The following is a 25,992-nucleotide window of genomic DNA, read 5'->3' on the forward strand; positions in this document are numbered from 1 at the left end:
ATAACTTCTATAACATCCAGTGACAAACACAAATGACAAATCACAATGCTCATATTTATTAAAATGCTTTGACTTATATTAATTATTACTGGATCCACTCAGGAATCTGGGAGTGGGACCGAGAACAGGAGGAGCAGAAAACAAAACACAGAGTGTCTGGGGCCATGGAACCAGGTGCTCTTAAGCAGTTCAGTATTTTGAGTTGCTGTTGCTGTGGGGCTAGGAGTGATTCTGCTAGCCTCTTGCGCTGCCTCCAGCCACCCTCCCTGTCTGATGCCCCCTTCAGGTACTTGGAAGCCTTCTCCTGCAGTGCCTCCTCAGTGGTTCCCCTCATGACTGGGTTTTTCTGCGTAGCCCCTAAGAGGGATAAAGAAGATATTAGCTCAGAATGCATTTCTGCTTTATTGGCACAGCGACAGTAGAAAAGGACAGGAAAGTTGGGAGAGGAGGAGACTGGCACCTTCATGCTCCGAGGTACCCATTCATCTGGGGCATGCTTTAAATTCTAAACATGATTTATTTACAACAGACTATTACATTAGACCAGGGATTCTCAACCTTCTGTAAGGCCCACGTCTGATTGTTAAAATTCTGAGGACCTAATTGAAGCAGATCCTGATCCCTTGGTGAATTTTTCACTGTTTACTCCATTAAATATACATTGAAAGAGAAAACAACACTACCTCTGCACTTGTTTTATTCCAGATCACAGGAACATAGTGGTCGATGATCAACCCAGACAGGAATGAAGGTCACAACCTGCCCCTCTAGACACCCCCCAGTAGAAACACTCCAGCGGACTGTCGCTCTGATTCCAATGGGGGACCGATATCTGTGTGCTATCTGGGAAAAGGTTGCAGTGAAAGGATGAACGTGTGGAGGTTTGAGGTATAGTCTCATAAAATCATCCCCATCGATCTCTAGGGTGGGAGGCCAATACTTTCACTGCTACTCTACTTGTGCAGTGGAGATCGGCGGGTTGATTTTGGTGTCCTTCTTTATTTTAGTGTTCTGGGACTATTGCCTCTTGTGGTGCCAACAGAGAAATGCAGGTCAACATTTACCGGAGGGAGGGAGGGAGGGAGTGACAACTGCACAAACACTATCCTAGGTGCTGGCTAAAAAATACAAAAATAGTTTCGAAAAAATCAGTGGGGATTAGATCGAGCGGTCATGTGAATGCCTTAAGTTATGATAATACTTTTCTCAGTATTTCTGTATCAGCCAATGTAAAGAAGCTCATATGTCCATTATATGGAGGAAAAGCTTCAACGAGCAAGACACAAGGACACATTCCTGTGTAGCAGTCTTACGGTTAGACTTATGGAAATATGACTATGACTAGGTATAATTTATGATCACACCGCGGCTATCACAGATATGAAGGAATATGTACTTAATAAGTTAAATCAACTCGAATGGGGCACCACCCTCTTCTGTGCAGGGAAACAGATAACCTTTATCAATAGTCTAATTTATCAATCTCAGTCTGAAGGAGGTCTTGACTCAATGAAGTGACCTAAAGATCATGTGATGATGCTAGGACCGGATCAAAGGTTAATAATATTTATTGAAGTTATAGTAATAAATTATCAAAATAATATGAAAACACAATTCAGTAATAGATGGAAAACAAATGTTGCAATATGAAAACACAGCAGAAATTAAATGAATGATGTCATAGATTATCACAGCCTATCCTAAATCCCCTAAACTTAAACAACACTTGGCATCACACCACATCAAAAGAGAATGCTGGATGGCAACCTTACGGGTATTTTGTCGGAAAGTGATGCGTCCAGAGGCGTTGTTGGGCTTGAAGAAGGGAAGAGGCACGTGACGTGATGGTTGCTCGGTTTGATGCAAGGTGTAGCATGCCTGTGCTCCCATTGAAACAGTGAATGTTTCGCGAAGGTTCATAGTTCAATTTCAGCTCTGCTCGTTGTACAGCAACTGAAATGGTTCCGAGTTTAAAAGTTTGCAAATGCCTTGTTCAAAACCTCTGCTTTTGCCAGAGGTGGGTCGTTTGAAGAGTTTGTGTAAATTCCTAAGACCCTGGTGTCAACTACAGTGTTTAGATGCAGACTTGAGAGAAACTTGAGAGAGAGAGAATCTGTCCGGCCCCTACTTAATAAGGGCAGGAAATTGAGGTGTGTCCTCTTTGCATAGACAGCACCAATTGGTCACTCACACAGAGTGAGGGGTCTGTGGGCTGCTTTGACCCCCACCCACTCGGGATCATAAAAAGGGGAGCCAGGAATCTCTTAAGAGTCTGGAATCATCAAATATCCCTGTTATGGTTTCAACATGATATTACATTTCCGCAACATGCAAAATCAACTGATTCATGATTTTAGCTTCAGATTGATTCCAAACATTGCTAGGTTTACTTAGCAGCATAGAACCAGTTATTTACAACACACAGTAACACTTGGTTACAAATACAATGCAACAATGCCCATACTTTATTCCCGGGGCTTATTCTCATGGTGATTGCATCACATAGTTGGGAGAAAGTAATTGCACTTCATTAAAGAAACATTAAATTATATTCCTTTGTCGTGCTGTGAGTCTGCTGTTGGGCCCATGTGGCCTCAGGAATGTGAGTGCCATTGATTTGTTACCCCAGAGGGGAAAGAGAGGAAGACCATGGCGAGGAGAGAAAGAATTAATGGTTTGCAAAATCCCATTTCAAAGAACCAGCCCTTGCTAAAAAGGTTTACTGTGAGTTTGACAGGCAACAGTCTAAACGAAATGCGTTCCTCCCTGTGTGACCTTCCATTGATTAGTTACAGGGTAGGGGAGCGCATGCTGTCTCTGGCTTGCCAGATCTTTATCAGGCATTACCAAATGGTAAATGGTAAATGGACTGCACTTATATAGTGCTTTTCCACCTTAGCGGCCCTCAAAGTGCTTTACAACGGCCTCTCATTCACCCATTCACACACACCAATGGCGGTAGCTGCCATGCAAGGTGCTAACCTGCTCATTGGGCGCAATTTGGGGTTAGGTGTCTTGCTAAAGGACACTTCGACATGTGGACAGTCGGAGCTGGGATTCGAACCAATGACCCTTCGATCACTGAACGACACTCATCTCACTGACTGAACATTCCAGTCAGTGAGATGGTCTCACAGTATGGTCATTATAATATTTGTAATGTCCATAATCTGCTACACCTGGGTGATATTTCTCTTAGTATTCATTATCTCTGAAGTATGCTGCAAATTCTGAATTTATTAAGCTATCAATAGCTGAGAAGAGCACTCTAGAATTGCTTTGGTTTATAGGGTTAGGGTTAGGGTTAACCCTTTCCTTGCATTTCTCATTTCTTATTTCTGATAGTAGCCTATGATAGATTTAATGATCCTCCTCGGGGGAAATTTTAATTTGGCATTTCAGCAGTGGAATTACAGCAAGGTTGGAAAAGAAAACATTAGATAGAGTAGTAAGCATAAAAATAGGAAGAACAGGGGCTATATATATACATCCATATGCACAGCATGTGTACAGTATAGAAGAGAATAAAATAAAAAATATATGTAGGCTACATACATACATACAGTCTGTATAAATAGATATGTCTAGGAGTACTCATATATACATGCATACATCCAGGCTGTATAGATATATCTAGTAATACACATATACACATAGTACATGCACGCCTCCACAACACTCGGAATGCATAGGCACCGTTATACAGTCTGATGGCTGCTGGCACAAAGGAACGTCCGAACAGCTCCGTATTACACCTGGGTGGGATGAGCCTGTGGCTGAAAGAGCTCATGCTACAGTTCGTCATAGAGGGGATGGGAGGGGTTGTCTAGAATAGACTTCAATTATCTAGTTGACTCCAGGCTCCACACACACACACACACACACACACACACACACACACACACACACACACACACACACACACACACACACACACACAGTACAGCATATGAAATTAACAACAGTCTGTTACTTTGTTACGTATATTGCTGATTGTTGTTGAATGACTCTAGTGCTCTCTAATGATGATCTGCTGCAGGTGCAAACCAGTAGCATGGCAACCCATCCCTAAATCACTCTGCCCACTACCGCTATTCTCAGCAGACTTTAGAAATATGGAGTGACAGACAGTGCACCATAGTAAAATTCAGGATAGGTTCCTCAGGCTAGCAAGCTAGTACTCTCTAGCTATGACTACATGAAAAACACTTCTACAGCTAGGTACAGCTACAACTTTACCTGTGTGTGGTGTTGTTTTTACACTGCTTACCCAGATGTTGTTGATCCGAATGGAGAGAAAACATGTATTTTCTTTGAGGCTCATTTTTTGTTTAAAACCAATCCTTATTCTTCAGTAAGCATCAGTTAAAGAGCAGGTGCATGCTCTTGGGCTTAACCAGACTCCTTAATGGTGCACTGCGTGATAACCACACAATCAGGGGGTTGTTTAGCCTGCCAGACAGTATACAGGAAATATGAACACTCCAGTTTTCCTTCCGTTGTCTGGTTGTGAGGGAAAATCACATATTAGCCTATTGTTGTGAATGACTTAGTTGTAGTGTAGTTTAGATTGAGACATTAGTTGATAATTTTATTGTTCGTTGATTTTGTCCAATCAGATTCATAGTTGTTGCTCTATAATAGAGAGAAAGAGCGAGAGAGGTTTATCTGAAAGTGGATTATCTGAAAGTAGGCTACTTTGTAATATATTCTTCAGCGATTGTGTGCGTTCAAATACAAGTAAGCCCTCGTATATTTTGTATGTTTATTCTTTGGATAAATACACAGATTCGACAGAGTTAGCCTTAGATCCGCTAGCTACGTTTAGTCTATCTACATCTAGTAGCCTACTTCAGAATTAATGTGAGATTGTGTTCTTAATATTCTGTGTATGGATCTAAGTGCCTGTAATCGTTAACTGGTTAACTACTGTATAGCCATTATCACAGATGCTTGTTTAGCACTTTATTACACTAGTATGTGTTCATATTAGTGTATTCTAAGACTGTTTATTGTTGTTTGTTTATTCTGCCAGAATCACACACACATATTCATGCAGAGCCATGTTGACTGAGGGGCCCTCTACAGAAATAAATAAATGGCATTGAAGATTTCTACCTGAGCATTCTTACAGTACCTATGCACAACACAGTGGTCACGCATTTCCCAACCAGAGATTAGTTCAACCCAGCTAGTCCTCATTACACCTATTATCCAAGTAATCAGAATCAGATTTAGGCCTTAGGTTTTTGCTTGGTCTGATGCATAAACATGGTGTGAGGACAAGACAGAACAGTGCAAAATACAAATATGATACAGTGGGGGTCCTGGGCCTTGATGAGGCCAGCTGCAGTCGGGAAGAAACTATTTTTGTGGTTATAAACGGAAACAATTTTTTCAACGTTGTATGCAGATGAGTGATTTTATAGACTTTTTACGATGGGTGTTTAATGCAGACACATCAGAAGCCAAATCAACTCTGGAGGTACAGTAGTTTGAGAGCTGGGTGATACCCAAGTGTAAATGCAGCAGCATTTTCTATCCGATTGGTTGCAGACCGCCAGGACCCATTTAAACTGTATGCAAAAATCACATGAAATTCTAGGTGCAAATGGGTGAATATTTTTTGATTAAGGGGGTGATTGTTTCCTATACCAAGGCATTCTTTCCACTGTTGACTAGTGGCTTCTGTCGATTTGGTTATTTCCACAGCAACAGTGGACAGACAGTAACTGTCAATTTATTAATGAATTGTGTTTTGAAAATAGAATAGACCCAACGGCCTCTGTCATGAGTTAGTTTGTCTGGAAAAATAATCAAGCCAATTTATTCTCTTCCTTTTCAAATAATTTGTTCCAAACTAAATAAACCAAAAATACCCTCTACCCACAAAATTACTGGACATAAAACAAATGTTATTACACAAGGATTTGGTTTGGCTGGCATGGGTGATTTGTTGTGTGCTGATGCCAGCCACTTTTGCTGTTGCCCTAGGCAACACGTAGTAACCACTAACCCAATTTCATCCACTTTTTGGCTGTTGGGCGGAGCCCTATAATAAGGTTTGTCTCTTTCTCACTCACTCCCTCCGTCCCTCCTGTCTTGTGTCCTTTGTTGACTGCAGGCAGAGTGAGTGAGAGGGAGCACTGAGAGCAGCGCTGGCAGATTTCACTCATGAGAGAAAGAAACTAAGAAAGGCTCTGGAGTTTACTGATTGCCTTATTAATGTTATGACGTTCTGTATTAGGGACATACAAGGTGGACATACATACATGCTACATAATGGGGCTTTAACGCATCATCCCTTTGACATTTTACTTAATATGCTGTCTTCAAGTGCACCTCGGAAATATCTTATTTACTGTATTTACGAGTTACGTGCACATGAAAGGCCATCCAAAGTCATAATTACGAGTGGGAAATTGGGAAATAGCGATGACACCCGAGTTTTCGAGTTGTGACTTTGTGTGTCGTTTTGGACAGCAAAAATTGTGGAAAGTATGGAAACCGTGTCAGCTTATTGATGGCATAAAATTACATATTTCGTTATTCTGTTCGTAGTAGCTATCATTTACACACCTTCGTGTATTCAGCTATTAGCTGTAGCAAGCAAGCAAACTTTTTCCTATTGAAGCATGCCAGGCATGTGTTACAACAATCACTAATGTTACAACATTGATGAGGGATCTAAATGTTAAATTAAATAAATAACATTAGTCTATGTCTAACTATCCCTTATTAGCCTATGCCTTGCATTCTCTGTTCATAGATGAGTCCATACTGAGACAAAAATAGGACCAGGGGCTCTGTGCTACTTGCTTTCGGTGATTATAAATAATCCACAACAAACATCCTTCATTCTGATGTCCATGTTTGTTGATGTTTTGTTGCTCTTTCCGACCAAGAACACTTGAATATATGTATGTCGTAACTATGACTGTACAACTGGTAAGTATGAGCCTCCGAGGTGCACTTGAACGCAGCAATAGCCTACTCCATAAGGGTGAATGGACACAATTTAACATGACTGCTACTCAAGGTCAAGGCAACGCACTTGTGAGTCTACACTTATTGTTATCTGCGGACTCAATCAAATGTGTACATGTCCAGATAAGCCTTACTTCACCACCTAAAGGGAAGTAGGCTACATAGGGCAGGCAAAGAAAAGAAAGAACCTACGCCCATCAGCCATAAGCCAAGTTGGACCTGGTTTATATAGGGAAACAACTAACCAAACTATCCTCTCTTTGTGGTTGAGGATGATATTATACTGTATGTTCCTATCTTATTTCACTTGCTTTATCAAATAGCCTAGGTGGAGTGGGGGCAATAGCTTGCCTGTTTGACATGACATAGGCAAGTCAGTCATGTCACCCAATCCTTTCTAGTAACAAGCAAATCATAAGAGAGACCAGCCCATAATTAACTTTATTGCTTTATTGCCCTTACAGGCCTCTATCATATGTTGTTCCTCCATGTTTCCCCAGCATAACCGACATCTCCTTTTGGACAGTAGCCTAATCCTCCTCTCAGTTGCCTTTGACAGTAGCCTGTTCATCCTCTCAGTTGCCTTTGACAGTAGCCTGTTCATCATCAACAGCAAATCTGGTAGCCTAGTGATTTGACGCGGGAAGTCCCCAGGTTACCTCAAATCGCAAGGGAGGGCGAAGTGCCCGTCGTTAACGTTTGGATTGGTTCACCTTCTGAGTTGACCGTTCGTTAACACTGAACCAGGAAACTGCTGCTGGAGATATTCCTACCCAGCGCTTCCCTGCTTCATGTTGGCTCGAGCGCCCGTGCACTTCAGCGGAGGAATCCCGGAAAAGAGGCGCACCTCTGGAGCCAACATGGACGAAAGCGGAGCAGTTTCATAACCTTGGGTAGGAGGAGCTTATGTTTTCTGGAATTGTGGAACGGCAGCGGATTCTAACGACGACGGGGAAAGGAAAATTAGAACAACGACTGAAAAGTGGACGAGAGAGGGAGAGAGAGCATCTGAATTCAATTTGAGCAGACGCTCGTGCGTGTTAGAACCATGCGTGCTTTTCAGAAACAAACAAATCCTTTACAGCAGCTTTGGGGGTGTGAATAATTCACATTAACCCTCTCACTTGTATGCCTGCTTTTCAACAGTCAAGCTTCATGGAATGCATGTAGCTTTTAGTTTAGTAAAACAGTTTGCTGCTCACACTGTAGGCTAGCTGTTAGCGCGGGGGCTGACAGCTGCGGGCAGGTAGCCTACGCGAGTGTAGTTGTTTATAACGGCTGACGACCACACCGTTCGTCTCGAGGAGGAGCAGGAAACCGGGAAGCTCGGGCAAGGTGGGGCCGAACTAGGGACAGCAAACGGTTTGTTCAAACCTTCACGTTGCCGTGTACCGTCCACCCAGCCGAATCACCCAGAGCAGCGCACCGACGGGAAAGAACAATTTTCTGCCCATTGGAATTTGGAAAGCCCTTTTCGGAACTCATGGCTGTTTGCATCTGTCATAGCTTGACTAGTTGAACTAGCGATTTATATCTAACGTAGATTATTGCCGGGCTTTGTCTCGTATTTGGATAGAAGGTGTGGGAGGGATATTTTGGGATAATTTCCCCAGCCCGGTTGGACTATGGCGGACGACGACATTCTCTTTGAAGATGTATACGAGCTGTGCGAGGTCATTGGGAAGTAAGTATCACGTTGCGTTATCATTTTACCCTGCTGCGGTTGTATTGTAACCTATCTGCCCCACAATACCCAAGGTGGCATCGGGCTCAGCGCTGTGTGAATGGGCACACATAGGCTACAACAGACTCTCCGTCTCCGCATTGGGTATGACATCAGTCGCGGACAGGGATGCTGATGGTGTTGCTGCACAGCCAAGTGTGGGTTGAGTTAGTTAGGGAGTTGCTCAGTAGTTACCCAATTTAATTCACAGCTGACATATCTTATTGAATCTGCCTAATCTCCTAATGATCATGCATATGTCCCCAGGTCTGTGCTTCTCCCGAGGCAGGGGATTTGATTCATAGGGACTGAGAATAGAACTTGACTCATGGGTCCTGTATGTTACACGTCTGAGCATAGCTATTTGGCGTGGGTCCACGGTGTGAGCACCAGGCTACATGTGTTTCAGTCACCTTCCCCACTTGAAAAGGTCTGTCTAATTCAGCCTATCAACTCACACACTCATTCGCCACATGATGGACATGATTGTTCGGTCGCAGATTCCGTCTCTTAACGACGAGCATGCCTTTCCTGTAGTCGAGGCTACAGCTGGTGAGCATTAGGCCACATGCTGTCAGTCTCTCCCTGTAGAATGACAGAGGAGATGATGACGGAGCAGAGTGGTGGTGGTGAATGACTGGTGATGGAGCAGAGTGGTGGTGGTGAATGGCTGGTGATGGAGCAGGGTGATAGTGGTGGTGAATGACTGGTGATGGAGCAGGGTGATAGTGGTTGTGAATGACTGGTGATGGAGCAGAGTGGTGGTGGTGAATGACTGGTGATGGAGCAGAGTACAGTAGTTATAGTTGTGAATGACTGGTGATGGAGCAGGGTACAGTAGTGTGATAGTGGTCAATGAGTAAGCTCTTACTATTTAAGAAAAAAAACTTCATGTTCATGTCCTTAGCCGTTGAACCCGATATTTCAATATCCCAATGGCACATGCAAATATCGGCCTGGTCGGTCAATCCGACGACCTCTAGTTATACTGTAGTATTGGGTGTGTTATTATCACATAGGGAATGGTTGTTCTAGTACTACTGGTTGAGTGTGTGTGGTGGTGTGTTGGTTGCGTGTGTGTGTGTGTGTGTGTGTGTGTGTGTGTGTGTGTGTGTGTGTGATGGTTGTGTGAGGGCTGTCCTAGACAGGGCATTAGGCCTGGTCTGCATGTTGAAGCAAGTTCAAGAGATTTTATTGCCATGTGCAGCAAGTACAGGTTCATTGGTATTCTTGGTCCGGTTCCTCTCAACAGTTGTTTATCAGCCTATGTTCATAATAAACAATATAATAGGCCTATTACATGTGAAAGATGTAATATTAACCTAGACCTAAAACGAAAGCCTATATAAATATAATACTACAGTTGAATATATTAACCTGCACCTATAATACAGACACAAGTCATTGTAAAAATGGCGGTAGGGTTTATACTGCTGATGTTAGGTGGAGGGGGGAGCGGTAATAGTCCAGCAGGGGGTCTTCTGCTGATGGTTGTTGAGCATGCTCACCACCTGGGGGAAGAAGCTGTCATGGAACCTGTTTGTTCTGGTCATGATGCTCCGTCATCTGGAGTCACTTGACAGTGGGCGGGGGAACTGATAACAATACAGGGATGGTCCGTGTTTGTAATGGAGGTGGCTCTGCCGAGGCAGCGTGAGAAGCAGAGGTCGCTGATGGCCGGTAGCTCCTCTCCGATGATCCTCAGCACTGTTTTCACAACTCTCTGGATAGCCTTTCGGTTCTGGGTGATGCCTCCAGTCAGGACACTTTCAGTGATGCTACTGTAGAAGCAGCCCTGATGCTTGAGAGATCACACATGGAGAGAGACATAACTGGCTTCCCTACTTAGGCCTATCTAGTGTAGTACCAGTGTGCTACACTACAGAGTGCCTGTTTTACTAGTGTAGTACACTACAGCATGTCTGTAGTACTAGTATAGTATAATATAGTTCATCATGGCTGTAGTACTAAGGTAATACAGTACAGTATGCATGTTGTACTAGCGTAGTGTAGTACAGAATGCCTGTCTGTAGTATCACTATAGTACAGTGCATAACGGTTGTACTAATGTATTATAGTACACTATAGCTGTAGTAGGGTAGTACAGTACAGTATGCCTGAAGTACTAGTATATTATAGATTGTATAGTACAGTACATTATGCCTGAAGTACTAGTATAATATAGGCTGTAATGTTAACGTATTATTGTACAGTATGTCTGCCAGCTTTTAAGCTTAGTCAGTGTGTACGCAGTCATTGAAGAGGACAGAGGTACCTCAGCACTGACTCAGAGTTTTGCTTATCATTTCTGACACCTCCTGTGTGTGAATTACTAAGGCCAGGAGGCAGGAGCATTCTGTAATAAGGTGTCCTCTTGTTACTAGAACAGGAGAGAGAGAAAGAGAGAGGGGGAGAGAGAGAGAGCTTTATTTAAGGCTGCATTGAAGTAGCAATGTTGTTTTTATCCTGGGAGAGGGGATTAGCTGGGGAAGCCCATCCAAATGAAAACACAACAGTCAGAGAGGCAGCATCTTCTTAAAAGCCTAATGGCCTGAATCCTGTCATGTTTTCTGCAGGGTCAGAAGCATGGAGCTGGATGATAGAGCTATATTACCGTATAGAGAGATAAGCTCTTTACATGGGAGGGAAAAGCAATGCACTATCCCGATGTGTATTTGAGTCCTGGTGCTGTGTGTGTGAGCAGGATTTAAGTGAGTGTGTGTGTTTGTGTGGTGTGACGTTGTTTGACAGTGTGAACAGGATTTAGGCCTAAGCTCTCATTTTTAGAACACTGACCTCGGACACAAATCCTGTCTGTCTGTCTGTGCGCGTATACGTGTCGGTCGTTCTTTCTGGCATGTTGCTGTCAGACAGATCCACTCCGAAGTCCTGCGGTATATGCCTGGAGGCATTCTGAACACTGCAGTGGGGTAGAGAGGAGGCGCGAGAGGGGATGGAGAAGAATGGGAGGCAGGCTAAATGAAGGAGTGAGAGGAGATGAGGAATGGAAGGTCGAGGCAGACAGGAGGAGGAGGAGGCAGGCCATTTGTTTGACTCACGCTCTGACTCTTGGACATGCTGTGCCTTCAGGCTGCGCTCCCTCCCTCCTGACAGTCAGCCCTCGGAATAACTGTTTTGTGTGCAAACGTTGAGACTTGGTGACAGTTCAGAGGCAGTTTACAGTGGAGCACAGATGCAATGACACATCTTAGGCCTATCCAACTCGGTAAGAGCCTTGCAGATGCCGCACCCTCCCACACACTCATACAGTGACACAGAATGACTAGCAATGCTAGTCCATCCTTGAACACAGGGACTTTTAATTGGGACCAAAGGGGAATTAATATCCATTCCTCAATGGATCAATGAACCTCCCATGCCTGGATGTACCTCCCTGGGCTGTAGACTCCAACTCCCTTCCTGAACATCTTATGCGTCTTCTTAAATTTCTACTTACAAATGTAAAAAAAAAGGAGGCGTTGGATGTTATTACGCATGAGGTACGTGTGTATCAGGAGAAGGGCGCACAACGGCTGAAATAAATAAAGCATCATCTTGTAGCATCTATGTACTTCTCTGGGGCATTTGCAGATGTTGATACTTAGTCAAAATATTACAGTAAGTGCTCAGTCTAAAGCAGGTCTATACAGACAATTATCTGAGGCTGGCGTCGCCGTTGGAGAGGGTGCATATCTTGCTTAGATCCAATAGGTTATATTTTGAGATATAAGTTTAGACTTAGGTTTAGGTTCTTTCTACGGTCTTGACGCGGAATTGCCTCCGCAAATCAGTGCTGTTTTGAATGGAACACTGCTAGAATAGGAGAGAGAATAAGCTGCTAGAATAAACTAGCCAGCTAGCTAATGGCAACAGCCACTAGGTTAGGTTAGCTGAACAGCCAACAGGTTGTTAGCTGAACGTTAGCTTTAGGCTAGCTAGCCATGAGAGGCTATAGCCTCCCCCTCCCCTCCCCTCTCCCTACTCTCTTCACATGAATTGAAACTGAAATCTGATTCCTCTAGACTCTGTGCTGCCTGATCATGCGGAGGTGCAGATCACAGACACTTGTTTGAGTTTGATGAGTGGGCGCTGATATGCGAAAATTAACTAAATAGGTAAAACAACACAACCGGTGTGGGCGGACAACAACTGTGGGCGGTGTTAAAGGAGAAGGCTCTTTTTCGACAACCTGGACCTTATTTACAGCATATTATAAGACGTTTGACTCACCGAGATAACTTTGGTGTAATTCGGAGGCCTGTAGAAGAAATTTAAAATCCAGCGCGAGCCAAGTATATCCATGTAATGGCGGCGGACGGGGCACAGAGAATGCAGCTTCAAAAAATATATTTTATGCCGCGAAGCGGTTGTTTTCATCTATCTATTTTTATGAATCGCTAGTTGTGCTTCCATAGAGCGAGGGCTTGTTGTGGTTTTCACATGCCTCTGTAATAAGATCTTCAGAAACGTCTTTAGACGTTGTAGCTACAGCTACAGCCGTAAATAAGGTCCAGGTTGTCGAAAAAGAGCAATCTCCTTTAAGTAATGACTCGGTTAATACACAAAGTATGACCCAACACCGAGTAACACTGGTAACGCCAACAACCGTGACAAGCCTATCCAATATACTTTACAACACACAGGCCAGCACACCCACTCTGCATAGCTTTGACATTACTTTCTGGTCTTCAGGTGCTTCAAAATGCCTGAATTGTGTGTGTGTGTGTGTGTGTGTGTGTATGTGTGTGTGTGTATATGTTTGTGTGTGCACGTGCATATATTAGCCTCTCGTGTCTGCCCTATTATAATCTCCTTGTGTCTGCCCCCCCCTGGCCTGGCCCCCTGCTGTTCAGAACACAAACGTTTTCTGAACAGTACAGTGCCCCGAGCCCCATGGGAGTTGTAGTGCCAGCAATTACCCATATTTTATAGCCTGCATCTTTTTATATCCCTCTCAGAGCATGTGTGTCTGTGTGTGCGTGTGTATGCGTGTGTGTGTATTTGTGTATATTTGTGAGTGTAGTGAGTGTACCTCTCGTCCTTCCCTCTCTCCCTGGAGTGGTGTCGTATTTCCCTGCTTCATGCTGAGGAGCCCCCCCCCCCCCCCCCCCCGTAGTTTCAGTGATTATGTCGTTTCTGTGCTTTTCTGTATGAGGAGGGAGGTAATGGGGTCAGTAGATACAACAGCGTGCTTGGGTTTGTTGTGTCTGATGGCCAAGAGCATGTGTGAAACAAACACAGGACTGGAGACCCAGCTAGCCCCAGGCTGATGTTAGCCTCCTGACTGGTTACTGGTTAATTTTAGTGAATAGGCTGGCTAGTGTGGGTTAGCATCCTGACTAGCATTAGTGCAGCGTTAGTTAAGGGTTAAGGTCTACTCTTCAGTGCTTTCGCACTCTGTGTGTGTGTGTGTGTGTGTGTGTGTGTGTGTGTGTGTGTGTGTGTGTGTGTGTGTGTGTCTGCATGCTCAGTGCTCACACGTGTTTTTCTGCAAGCTTAGCCCCTCTGTTGGGTGTAAAAATACCCTTTTGTGGGACGGAACGAAAATCTGCTGAAAGGGTAGTTTTGGCACGCACAATTACGCATAGTGTTCTCACACCCGGCTTCTGAAATATTTATGCATTTTGCCGAGATGATGAAACACTCTGCAGTTGTCCCCGTCCGCTCTCTGTGTGCAGTGACTAGTGAAGAAACCATGGAGCCAGTGTCTCACAGGAACAGGCCACTGCATCCTGCTACTGTTCATCGTCATGTACAGTAGGCTTTACCAAGTGTTAGTAGGCTTCCTAACATCACATTCCCTGGGAGCGGCTGGACACTGTGACTCTTGTCACTGTTTGGAAAGTAATCAACATGCTGTTTTCACTTTCTGTTGGAGACTCACTAGTTCAGAAGGCTTGGAGGAGAGGAGAGCAGGCCAGCTGGGACACGGAGAGTAGAGGCTAGTCCACTGTAGCTGCCCGTCCTGTTGCCTAGAGCAGGAGATGCCCACTGATTAAAAGCACCGGAGCATGGCAGACGGTGGCAAGGCTGGCCAGACACACCGTCCACATCACTGCTTCTGTGTGTGAGACGCAGGTGGACACGCATGCGCACACACACACACACACACACACACACACACACACACAGATGGCTCATATTCTCTTCATCTGGCTTGTTCACATACCTTTCTGTATTTGTTAGGCACAGGTGTGTGTATGCGCGTGCGTGTATGTGTGCTCGCAATGTGTGTGTTCATGTTTAAAAGTCGGTCTATTTAGTACAGAATATGGGTGCCGTGTACAATGAAATGTTTGTGCGTGTGCACAGAGCCCTCATGTGTCATCAGGCCTATCCCAGTCAGTCAGGTCTGGCACTCACAGCCTCCGCAGGTCCCCTCATTAATGCATTCTGAATGAATTATCTCCCAGCTGCCCCGGTGTGTCGGATCAGACACCCAGCTGCTCTCTCAGTGAGATGTCATATGTGCACAATGTGTGCACACACACGCGCGCTCGCACACACACACACACACACACACACACACACACACACACACACACACACACACACAGACCAACATCAACAAACTGAGCCACTGAGGACAAACCCTCTCCCCCGCATGCTTCCATTGGCTGTAGGCTCTCTGATGTCTCGTAGCGATAGGACGAGAGACAGAACACGGATACTAGACTACACAACAAGATATCAGATCGCTCTACTACACATCTGTGTATCCTATTCTGTCTCTAGTCGAGCCTGTGTGGGTGGGATTATTTTACTTTGACACAAATAGCAGTCTTTGGTGGGTTTGGTGCGTCTGAGTCAGGGACCCAACTAACCGCTCCATCTGTTGAGGCCAGGCCGCCTTCAGTATTTTAGGACTAGTTTTCCCTCGGTCTTCCCCTCCTTCCGTCTCTCAGTTTATTTTCTCGTTCTTTCTTTTTGCTAGGCCTGTCCAATCTAAAGTCATTTCCGCCCTCCCTGCCAAAGCACACACTGTAACCTGGGTTACAGCTACGGCTAGAGCCACACACGCATGAGTTTTCACACAGACACGCATGCACGCGCGCGCGCACACACACACACAAACATGCACACTCTAAACCAAAAACAATACACATTTTCTTGGAAACCAACCAAACAGCTTTTCAGGAGTAGAGTACAGTTGTGATCCTGGAGTAAACCACTATCCCTACCACCCACAGAGAACATGATTTATAGCACTGAACATTTTAGCTGGTCTGTGTGTGTAACCCAGCTCAATGCTATACCAGTTTCTTAAATGCTTCATATATTTTTATATGATATATGATAAAAGTATGTTTCAGCTGCATTCACCATTTTGTATATTTCAATCCATAGTCAAACTAATACATAATTTGTCTCTGTCCCCAGGGACAGTCTCTGAAATGGCCCAGAGGCAGCGCTCTGGTGTGTGTCTTCAAGTATCAGTTTGACTGGAGCTCTGACCACTGGTCTCGGACCATAAACATGCTGCGTTGTATTATCTATCACCTCTGTCGATGTGCTGCCATTTCACAGTCTGCTATCACTCTCCCTCTGTCCCCTCTGTCCCCCTGTCCTGTCTCTGCCAGTCAGACCTTTACTGGGCCATAAAAGCTCCTGATTTGTCAGAAGTCATTACCCCATTAAAGCTCATATTGCTTGTTAATTGGCGGGCGTCCTGTTCCAGCTACTGCTCCTCACAGAATAGTGTGTGTGTGCGCGTGTGTGCGCGTGTGTGTGTGTGCGTGTGTGTGTGCGCGCGCACGCGCCTGTTCATACTGATCAAGTTCTGACTTCATGCGTTACTGTCGCGATCTCGCTCCATCTCTACATCTACTGAAGGAAATATACTGTACACACACACACATATAGCCAAAGTAGCTCTAATCAGCATTACACAACCGATTTTTTTTGTTTTTGTTATGGCTGATTCACCCCTGACTGCTAATTGAACCAGAAATTTGCCAGCTCTTTCCTGTAGAGTGTGTGTGTGTGTGTGTGTGTGTGTGTGTGTGTGTGTGTGTGTATGAGGTTGTGTGTGTGCATAGGCTTGTGTGTGTATGTGCTTATTTTCATTCAGTGACCGGATTGAAGGTAGTAGACTGTGAAACAGGATGAATTAATTTGATTGAGTCCAGTCGTGTCTCATGACTGTTGAATACAACCATGACTGTTAATCTGCAGAGTGATAATTGGATCCTCAGGAGAGCGAGCTTCAGTCTCAGGATTCAGGGCAGGCTCCCTGGTCAATGGGAATTGTTGACTACTAGAGTGAGATTGATTACTAGAGTGAGGGTGTCTAAAGAAGTAGGCTTGTGTTTGTGTGTGTACTGTACTGTACGTGTGTTTACACCGGTGTGTTTTGTCTACGGCTCCATTTGAAACTCCTACAGGGGTGGTATGTAGGCTCATGTGCTTGCGTGTGTGTGTGTGATGGGAGTGAGATGACACAGATAGTTGAGAGTAATGCGTGTCAGGGTGGAGATTATAAGGTAGGGACCTAGTAACCTTTGACCTCTTAACCTTTAGCCGTACTGTATGTGTGTGTGTGCGTGTGGGTGGGTGCGTGTGTGTGTGTGTGTGTGTGTGAGTGAGTGTGTGAAAGAGAGAGAGTGTGTGTCAGCTTTGGATTTTACATGATGATACAGTAGCTCATATCTGCTTGTGTGTGTGTGTTGAGGTGAAAGCAACAAACAGATTTCAATAAACTTGGGTTGAGGGAAACGCCCACACCCATACACACACCTATTTATGGTCATGATAACCTTATGCCTACCTTCCTGGAAATGAACTTTTTAGGAACTTTGGGAATAAACTCCCAGCTTAAATCAAGTCTGTCATTTAATTCTCACTAAAAACAAGGGCATAACAACTCCAAATACACACACGCACACACTCACGAGCGCACACACACACACACTCAGCCCATATGTGTGCCAGAGTGGAATGTTGCACCTCACTCCAGTCTGCTGGCAGTGTGTTGGGGAGAAGAGTAGCAGCTTGCTGCTGGATCTCACACTCCTCAGAGAATCTGTCTGCTGGGAGAGAGAGAGGGTTTGAGAGAGAGGGAGAGGGACTGAGAGAGAGGGACTGAGGGAGAGGGACAGGGAGAGGGACTGAGAGGGAGAGGGAGAGGGACTGAGAGGGAGAGGGACTGAGGGAGAGGGAGGGACTGAGAGAGAGAGGGAGAGGGACTGAGAGAGGGACTGAGAGAGAGGGACTGAGAGAGAGGGACTGAGAGAGAGGGGCTGAGGGAGAGGGACTGAGCGAGAGGGACTGAGAGAGAGGGAGAGGGACTGAGAGAGAGGTACTGTAGAGAGACAGAGACCACTGGAACTGGCTCTGTGAGACTTCATCATCTTAAATTTGTGCTGTGGGCCTAACACACACACTCACACACACACACACTGAGACTGTGTAGCTAGCTGCACTTCATACTACAACATCAGACAGTTGGCTTACAGTTTTCACACTCCAAGTTGGCCCTGTTTCTCACCATCCCAAAGCTCACAGGCCCTTCCACAGTACGAAGAGCCGATTTATGTTGCATACGTTTCTTCCATGGATGTATTAGGTTTCTTCTTCTTTTCTCTCTCTCTCACGCTCTCTTTCTCTTTCTACATTGCTTATTCGTTTTAATATATTCATTAAGAAGGAGCCTGAAGATGTATGGGAACTTAAGAATCCTCTCACTGTGAGCCATGACAAACCAGTTTAGCTCTGATCCGCTTTCTCTGTGTGGGTGTGAGTGCGTGTGTGTGTGTGTGCGCGCGCGCGCGTGTGCATGTGTGTGTGCATATTTGTGAGAAAGCTAAAATTCCCTGGGCGTTCTCTCCTCATCCTCTCCAGAAGTGTTGATTCTTCAGGAAAACCGGAAATAATTTCCCCCTTGTCTCCGTATCCCCCCGCCATCACACACCGCTCCACAAAGTGGAGCATCGCCTGAGAAGTTCCAAACACTGGGGATGGGATTGGAGAGGAGAGGGACTGAGATGAGCAGGACAATGCCTCAGCCATACTTAGGTGTCATGCGTCATGTTTTGGTGGCGTTCGTTGGGCTTGTTCGTTAGGCTCGTTCGTTAGGGCTGGATTACCCAGCAGCAAGCGGGCGCAGCTCCAGCCTAGCAGGGACTGTTGTGGTTCCTACTGTGGTGAGATGGATGGAAACACCATGTCGCAAATACAAACACAACACGAACCACGTTGGTCTCACCGGCAAACGTACAGCGCAGTTACTTCAGTCAAACTGACACGTTCATACTCCCCCATCATTTACCTTCCTCCCCTCCGACTGCTCTCTCTCCCTCGTGTGTACAGTGATACCTTGTAAAGCACGTCAGGCAAATTTATACGGGCTTTACGTATGTATGTATGTATGTAAACAATATTCCGGTATAGCCTTTATTAATTCATCGGAGCAGCAGAATTCCCTGCTCTGTGAGTGTGTCAGGTCACAAATACACCTCTTGCATTTCCATATCTGCTGCCCCCCTCTATTTCCCCCCCCCACCCCCCCCCCCCCCCCCGCCTCTCTCTCGCTCTCTCTCTCTCTCTCTCTCCCTCCCTCCCCATGGAGCAAGCTAGCTCACAGCTTTACTGATAATAGTCTACACTCTGCCATACTGCTTCAGCCAGCTTGTGAACAGGTTGTTTCAACCTAGGGAAATGCCATGTGTCTTTGCAACTCTGCTTTTGTCACTTCTACACACACACACACACACACACACAAAATACTCTGTTTCATTTTCACGCCTACACATGGCCTTGGGCCTTGGTCTCCACACCACCATGGTCATTCATTGACTCCTGGCCCCTCCTTCAACAACTCCATGGATGATAGATCAGCCAGTCACTCAGCCAGCCAGCCAGTAAAGTCAGTGACTTGCAGCAAATCAGGCTAAACGTACTACCTATCTGAATGTTAGCTAATGTTAGACTAGTTTGATCCATCTCACACAATCAGTTGCTAACTAGGCAAGCTGCACTACTGACTAGCCTAGGTCCTAGCCAGCAAGCTCCATGTAACTGATTACAGGCTAGCTACTAGCCAGGAAGAGAACTTCTTACTGATTGCAGATGAGGTGACACTGAACTACAGAGAAGAGCTGCCACCGTTTAGTTACTTCCAACCACCCCTCCTTCTGTGACACAATAGAGGTCAGCGGGGGCAGGCTGGTACAAAGTTGGGAGGGCATTGTGTGTGTGTGTGTGTGTGTGTGTGTGTGTGTGTGTAAATAAAGGGTAATGACTTGTAGACTTTTGGCTGCTGCAGTGCTGACACTAGTGTCCTCATAGTAATCCCCTGTGTGTCTGGTTGGTTAGTGGGACTATGATGACTGTGACCTACAGTAGGACCAGACTGTGTGAGCCTGGCCCCGAGTTTATACTATACTGGGGTCACTGTAGACTCTAGGCCCTTTACCTCACTCTGAAGATGGCAGAGGAAGGTTGCATGATTAGATGTGGGGTCTGCCGAACAACATTACAAAGTTTGTACGAGTACTTTGAACTGCAATCAAACCAGGTACAATCAATGAGTGTCAGAAAGGACTTCCCAGTGTTTTCTGTAGGCCCACAGCCTTATTCAAGTAGTCCCCGGTTCTCTGATCCAGTTTCTCTGCTTCACGTCTGAACTGCACAGCAGTTGTGTGTGTGTGTGTGTGTGTGTGTGTGTGTGTGTGTGTGTGTGTGTGTGTCAGAGAGAGAGAGTGACAGAGAGTGAGTAATATTTATGTCGTTGTTTTGGGACGATGCTCAAATCTTGGCGTTTGGCCCAGTGAGGAGAGCAGTGTTGAAATGTGCTGGGGTCAGTGTTTCAGCAACATTAACACACTGACAATAAATACACACACACACACACACTGATAACAGCTCTTCTCAGCAGTTTTCCCCAGCCCATCATGAAAGCTCTGTGCGCTCTCTACCCACTGCTGCCAAATGATTAGGCCATGCCAAGCACACATGCGTGCACGTGCACAGATAGACAACTACTTCTTCTGCTTCCTGTGATTAAGTCCATGTCATGTCCAGACCTCCCCATATGGTACTGTAGTGCTGTCAGCATGTGGCTCAGTTTAGCAGATAAACAGTGGGTTGCAGGGCTAAGGTCACATGGCTCCACCGCGTGTTTACTGCATTCCCCCTCACTCCTCCACCTCCTCCTCTTCTCTGTTCAGAAAGTAAACAACAAGTACACTCCGGAACGCATCCACACACACACACACACACACACACACACTTTCCAGATCAGGGTCCTTCACTTTGAAACCAGCTGGGTCATACAGTAATCAGTCGTGAAGGACTGCTGGCATCAGCTCTCGCTCTTTCTCTGTCCCGCTCTCTAATTAGTAAAGAGTAATTAAAATCAATTAAGTGAAGCAGATGCACCTGTGAAGGCCAGCAGGCAGCAGGGTCCTCCATCCTTCCTCCATTGTGAGCTTTCTTGTTCTGCGTGTGTGTGTGTTTGTGAACTGTAATGCATGAAGATGTATGGCCCTGTCAATCAGCCTGTCCAGTGATGGGTTGGGGGTGGGTGACCGGGGCATAGATGTTGTTTTGATTGACATGTGTGAAAAGGCTTAGCCCCCTGTCCCTCCCTTCAGATGTTGTCATGGTGCTGTCTGGCCCCAGGGGCATCACACCCTGCCCTGGTCTGATTGGCTGTCAGAGTCCATTACAGCAGCCGCTCTCAGGAAGTACCACAGAAGAGCTGACACCTGTCTGTCAGAACATTTTTCAGCTTACTATACATGTTTACCATAATGCTAACATTGCATGTTTACCATAATGCACAATGCTGTCTCTGGGCAAAAGACCAAGCACACTGAGCAATCAGCATCCTGACTAGGCTTGTCACAGTACCAGAAATTCAGTAGTCGGTACCGGTACCAGTAAATTTCCACGGTACTCGGTACCAATTTCGGTACCACGGCGTACGCGCGTGCGTGTGAGTAATACATGCACGCGTGTAAAGTACAACATGTATGAGTACCGCAAGCAGCAATTCAACTGAACTGTGTAGCGTTCTTGCTCGCTCATCACACAGCTTCAACCGAATGACGACGCGTTTATTTAGAAAAACCATGTGACAAGCGTCAACATTGCTACATGCTTGTGCTATCGCTAACTTGCTAGCAAGAGGCTAGCGCAGGTCATAAAAAGGAACAGAGATCCCCATCACGGTTGTTCCCCAAATGGCATCTCCCCAAACTTGGGTCTACTAGCACCGAAACATAAAACATAACATGCTACACGCTGTCACTCCCACAGCCCAAGTGTCAATACACAGTGCCCTACACAATGTCAATCACTTATATTTTCACATTATCATCTACATGAATTATCCTTACCAAATGGCTAATAGATGGCTTCTCCTACTCGCGTGCTTACTTGTTTCTAGCCGAACTTGGCCGTCATCGTAGTGTTTTGTAGTGACAGTCTTAAGTAATCAACGAGTAACAATGTTATTGGGTTGAACTAGCAGTCAGTTGCATTTCGTTTTGAAAGAAATGCGCTGCTAATAAACATGTTCAATCCTATGCTCAAAACCGGCTCATATTTTCACAAAACTAATCACCGGCAAACGCTTGTCTTCTTTTACGCTGCTGTCATGGGTGGTGCGCTGTGATTGGACGGCAGCACGCAGCAGCGTAGAAGGAGACAAGCGGCAAATTAAATAGAAAACACGGTACCTTCGGTACCATGGAAAAACGTGTACCGTCAGTACCGCAGCAATGTAAGTACCGAATTAGTCCCGAAGTACGGAGTACCGTGACAAGCCTAATCCTGACAGAACTGGAGACCCTGAGCTAGAGATGGAGATGCCTCAGTTTGATTAGTAGTGAACTGGTCAATGACATTTAACCCACGCAAGGAGGGAGACATTTGGTGAATGATATTCATATTGAATGATAGCTGCATTTGTTTTCCATGTCATAAGGTGTTTTTTTTTTTTTTAACTATAGCTTATTTAAAAAAAGCACTTTATAAAGTGACCTTGGGGGTTTAGAAAGGCACCATTAAAATACAGTTTATTATCAGAGTTGGGAGTGTGTGTATGAGATTGTCGTGCTCTGATCAGAGCTAAGGGTGTGTGTGAGGTTGCCTTGTTCTGAGAGTAAGCAGTGAGTGTTGTTGTGCTGTGTCTGACATCACGCTATGACAGAGTCTACAGGCTTCTCTATGTAGTCTCATATCTCTACAGGCTGGTCTATGTAACCTGCTGACACCGTCCTCATACAGTATCTCTAAAGGCTAGTCATACAGTATCTCTACACTACAGGCAAGTCTATCGTCTGCTGACACTGTCCTCATATCTCTACAGACTGGTCTATGTAGTCTACTGACACCATCCTCATATCTCTACAGGCTGTATCTCTACAGGCTAGTCTATGTAGTCTGCTGACACTGTCCTCATATAGACAGTCTCTACAGGCGGATCATATCTCTACAGGCTGGCCATGTAGTCTGCTGACATCATCCTCATATCTCTACAGGCTAGTCTATAGCCTGCTGACACTGTCCTCATATGTCTACAGGCTGGTCTATGTAGTCTGCTGACACCATCATATCTCTACAGGCTGTTATCTCTAGAGGCTAGTCTATAGCCTGCTGACAGGATCCTCATATCTCTACAGGCTGTTATCTCTAGAGGCTAGTCTATAGCCTGCTGACAGGATCCTCATATCTCTACAGGCTGTTATCTCTAGAGCAGGGGTCTCAAACTCGCGGCCCGCGGGCCATTTGCGGCCCGCCACAACACTCCAACCGGCCCGCGACATGATGTCAGAAATATAATATAATCTGGCCCGCAAAATAATTTATTGTAAACGGCGCCGGCAGGCAGGCCTACAATGTAAATTCAAGTCGCTCAAACGTGGGGCGGAATGCTGTTATTGTGCGCAGCGCGTGAGGTGAACGCTGCATAGTCACAGGTGCAATCAATCCACACACCACTATGAACTATGAACGGAATGCAGCTCGCCACCGAGAGGCTGTTTTCATGGTTAACTAACGTTAAGAACACAGACAGTTTCAAGAAATATGGACATTGCAGTATTTTTTGTGGTGTCCAATGGAAATGCTACCTGCTTGATATGCAAGAACAAAGTCGCCGTTCTAAAGGAATATAATGTCAAGAGCTATCCATTACTAAACATGGAGTGTCATAAGGAGACCAGAGGAAAAAACGAGCCACACAGCTGAGAGGGCTAATGTCTCAGCAGTCTTTCAAGATAAGTGTCTGGCAAGAAATAGAGCAGTAGCCTACAAATGTATTCAAGTGTCTGGTAAGAAATGGAAACAAACTTGAACTTTAATAAATGCAAGTACAGGTCCAGGGCAGGCTTACAGTAGTGATGCATCTTGCAGCTAAAACAGAATAAAGTACAAATGTAGGCTATTCAAGATAAAATAAAAGTCAGGAAAAATGATTTGCAGCACTAACTTATATGTTAAAATATATTAAAATGAATGGAAACCGGTTTGAATTTGTATGATGAAAATGTTAGTTATGGAATAGTCTTGCAACATTTAGAGACTGAGTTGTGAGTAGTTATGGAAATGAAAAATGACATTTTCAGAAATATTGCACTTTCTTATAGTTAGTAGTAGTTGAAGTTGACATTGAAGTGGCCCTCCTATGAGTTGACGATACCAGCAGTGGCCCCAAGCCAATTTGAGTTTGAGACCCCTGCTCTAGAGGCTAGTCTATAGCCTGCTGACAGGATCCTCATATCTCTACAGGCTATTATACAGCGGGTAGTTCTGGTCCTTGATTCTGATTGGCTGGAAGCCATTGTAAAATACTCTATAACCACACACCTGTGACCGCATAACAAGTCATTTTTTGTATTAATGCACCGCCAATCCTGTTAATATTTCAAAACATCTGAACATTTGATCCAACGCATTACTATTACCTAGCTTTCTATCCTTGTGTAGCTAATGTGGCAGCATTATTAGCGTATGGAAGCAGCAGCAGCCCTACAAACTCATCTGATAGTGCTACATTGCAAACGTTTTGACATTGACATTCTAGGATGCCCCTTGTTACAGTGTTTCCAGACACTTTCTGAATGTTGCACCGAATGCATATCTAGCTAGCTACATGAAGCATCTTATATTGTTGTGTTAATAGTTGGTGAAAAGAACATGTTCACAAAAAGCAAATTTGTTTGTTCATCTAAAGCGACGCTAGCTAGCTAGTTGCCATCATTCGTGACTGGATGGCCATAGCCTTATATTGCAACAGGCAGCCAAAATAACGTAGTGCTATCAAACAAGCCAAACAATTATTTGGAAACACTAGTATAAGGTTTGTTGGCATTTCATTTTGACAACTAATCAGTTTATACAATATGTTGCACAGCAAACAAGCAGAACAGTATCATTCATGTCTAGTTAGCTACTGTAGCTGGTTTCTATCAACATCAAGTCTGGCATATTTTGGTTAGTAGCTGATTGGCGTGTGTTCTTGCCTGTTTTGCTTGGCAACCATTTTACAGCTTGAGGAACTACTGTGTATTGGCGGAAGAATTGTTTTGTTTAAAAAAAAAACTATCGCATTTCATGTTGCTGTGTGTTTTTATTTTGTGAAATCTTACTATTTTAGTAACCGTTGTATAAAAGCAATAAACTACTTGAGGCTGTGGATTACAGCGATTTTAGAACAGCTAGGGGGGGGTTAGGCAACATCCCCTAGCCAACTAACAACACCCCCTAGCTGTTCTAAAATCACTGTAAACCGAGGCCTCAAGTGGTTTATTGCTTAAATCGATGTAATCTGCTGACAGTGTCTTCCTATCTCTACTATGTAGTCTGCTGACAGCGTCCTCATTATTTCTACAAGCTGGTCCATGTAGTCTGTTGACGCCGTCCTCAAATCTCTACATGCTGGCTGACTGTGTCGCTGATCCATGTGATGTGAAGGGAGAGAGAGCGGTGAAAGAAGAGAGTAGGAGGAGTCGGGGAGAGGGGAAGGAAGGGACAACAGAGACGAAGCGTTGATGAGCTGAGCTGTGGATGTACTCGCTAAGTACAGAGAGAGTATCATCTTGTCAGGACTACCTGCCCTTCTGACCTTCTGACGGTGTTAAATGGGCTTGGGGCCTCGCGGGCGCGCACACACATACGCACACACACAGACACACACACACATACTCACACACACGCACACACACACATAAGCAGTTTGATTGGATCCTCTTGCGGAGGTAAAGGTCAGAGCTTTCCCATCACCCTGTGATCCTGCTGAGACACAGAGTCTAAATCACTCATTCTCTGTCTGTTCA

The 25,992-nt window shown here is 45.0% G+C and overlaps 1 protein-coding gene across 12 annotated transcripts in view; it reads left to right on the top strand.

Moving 5' to 3' along the window:
- Positions 1–7,950: 7,950 nt before the first annotated feature.
- Positions 7,951–25,992, top strand: part of caska (calcium/calmodulin-dependent serine protein kinase a) — a 105,936-nt gene continuing 87,894 nt past the window's right edge. For all 12 annotated transcript variants that reach the window (XM_084451962.1, XM_084451967.1, XM_084451970.1 and 9 more), the window contains exon 1: positions 7,951–8,671. In XM_084451962.1, the coding sequence (XP_084308088.1) occupies positions 8,613–8,671 (59 nt within the window). In that variant the 5' untranslated portion in view covers positions 7,951–8,612. The remainder of the gene's footprint in view (positions 8,672–25,992) is intronic.

Source organism: Borostomias antarcticus (genome assembly GCF_949987555.1).
Source record: "Borostomias antarcticus genome assembly, chromosome: 17".
NCBI lineage: Eukaryota > Metazoa > Chordata > Actinopteri > Stomiiformes > Stomiidae > Borostomias > Borostomias antarcticus.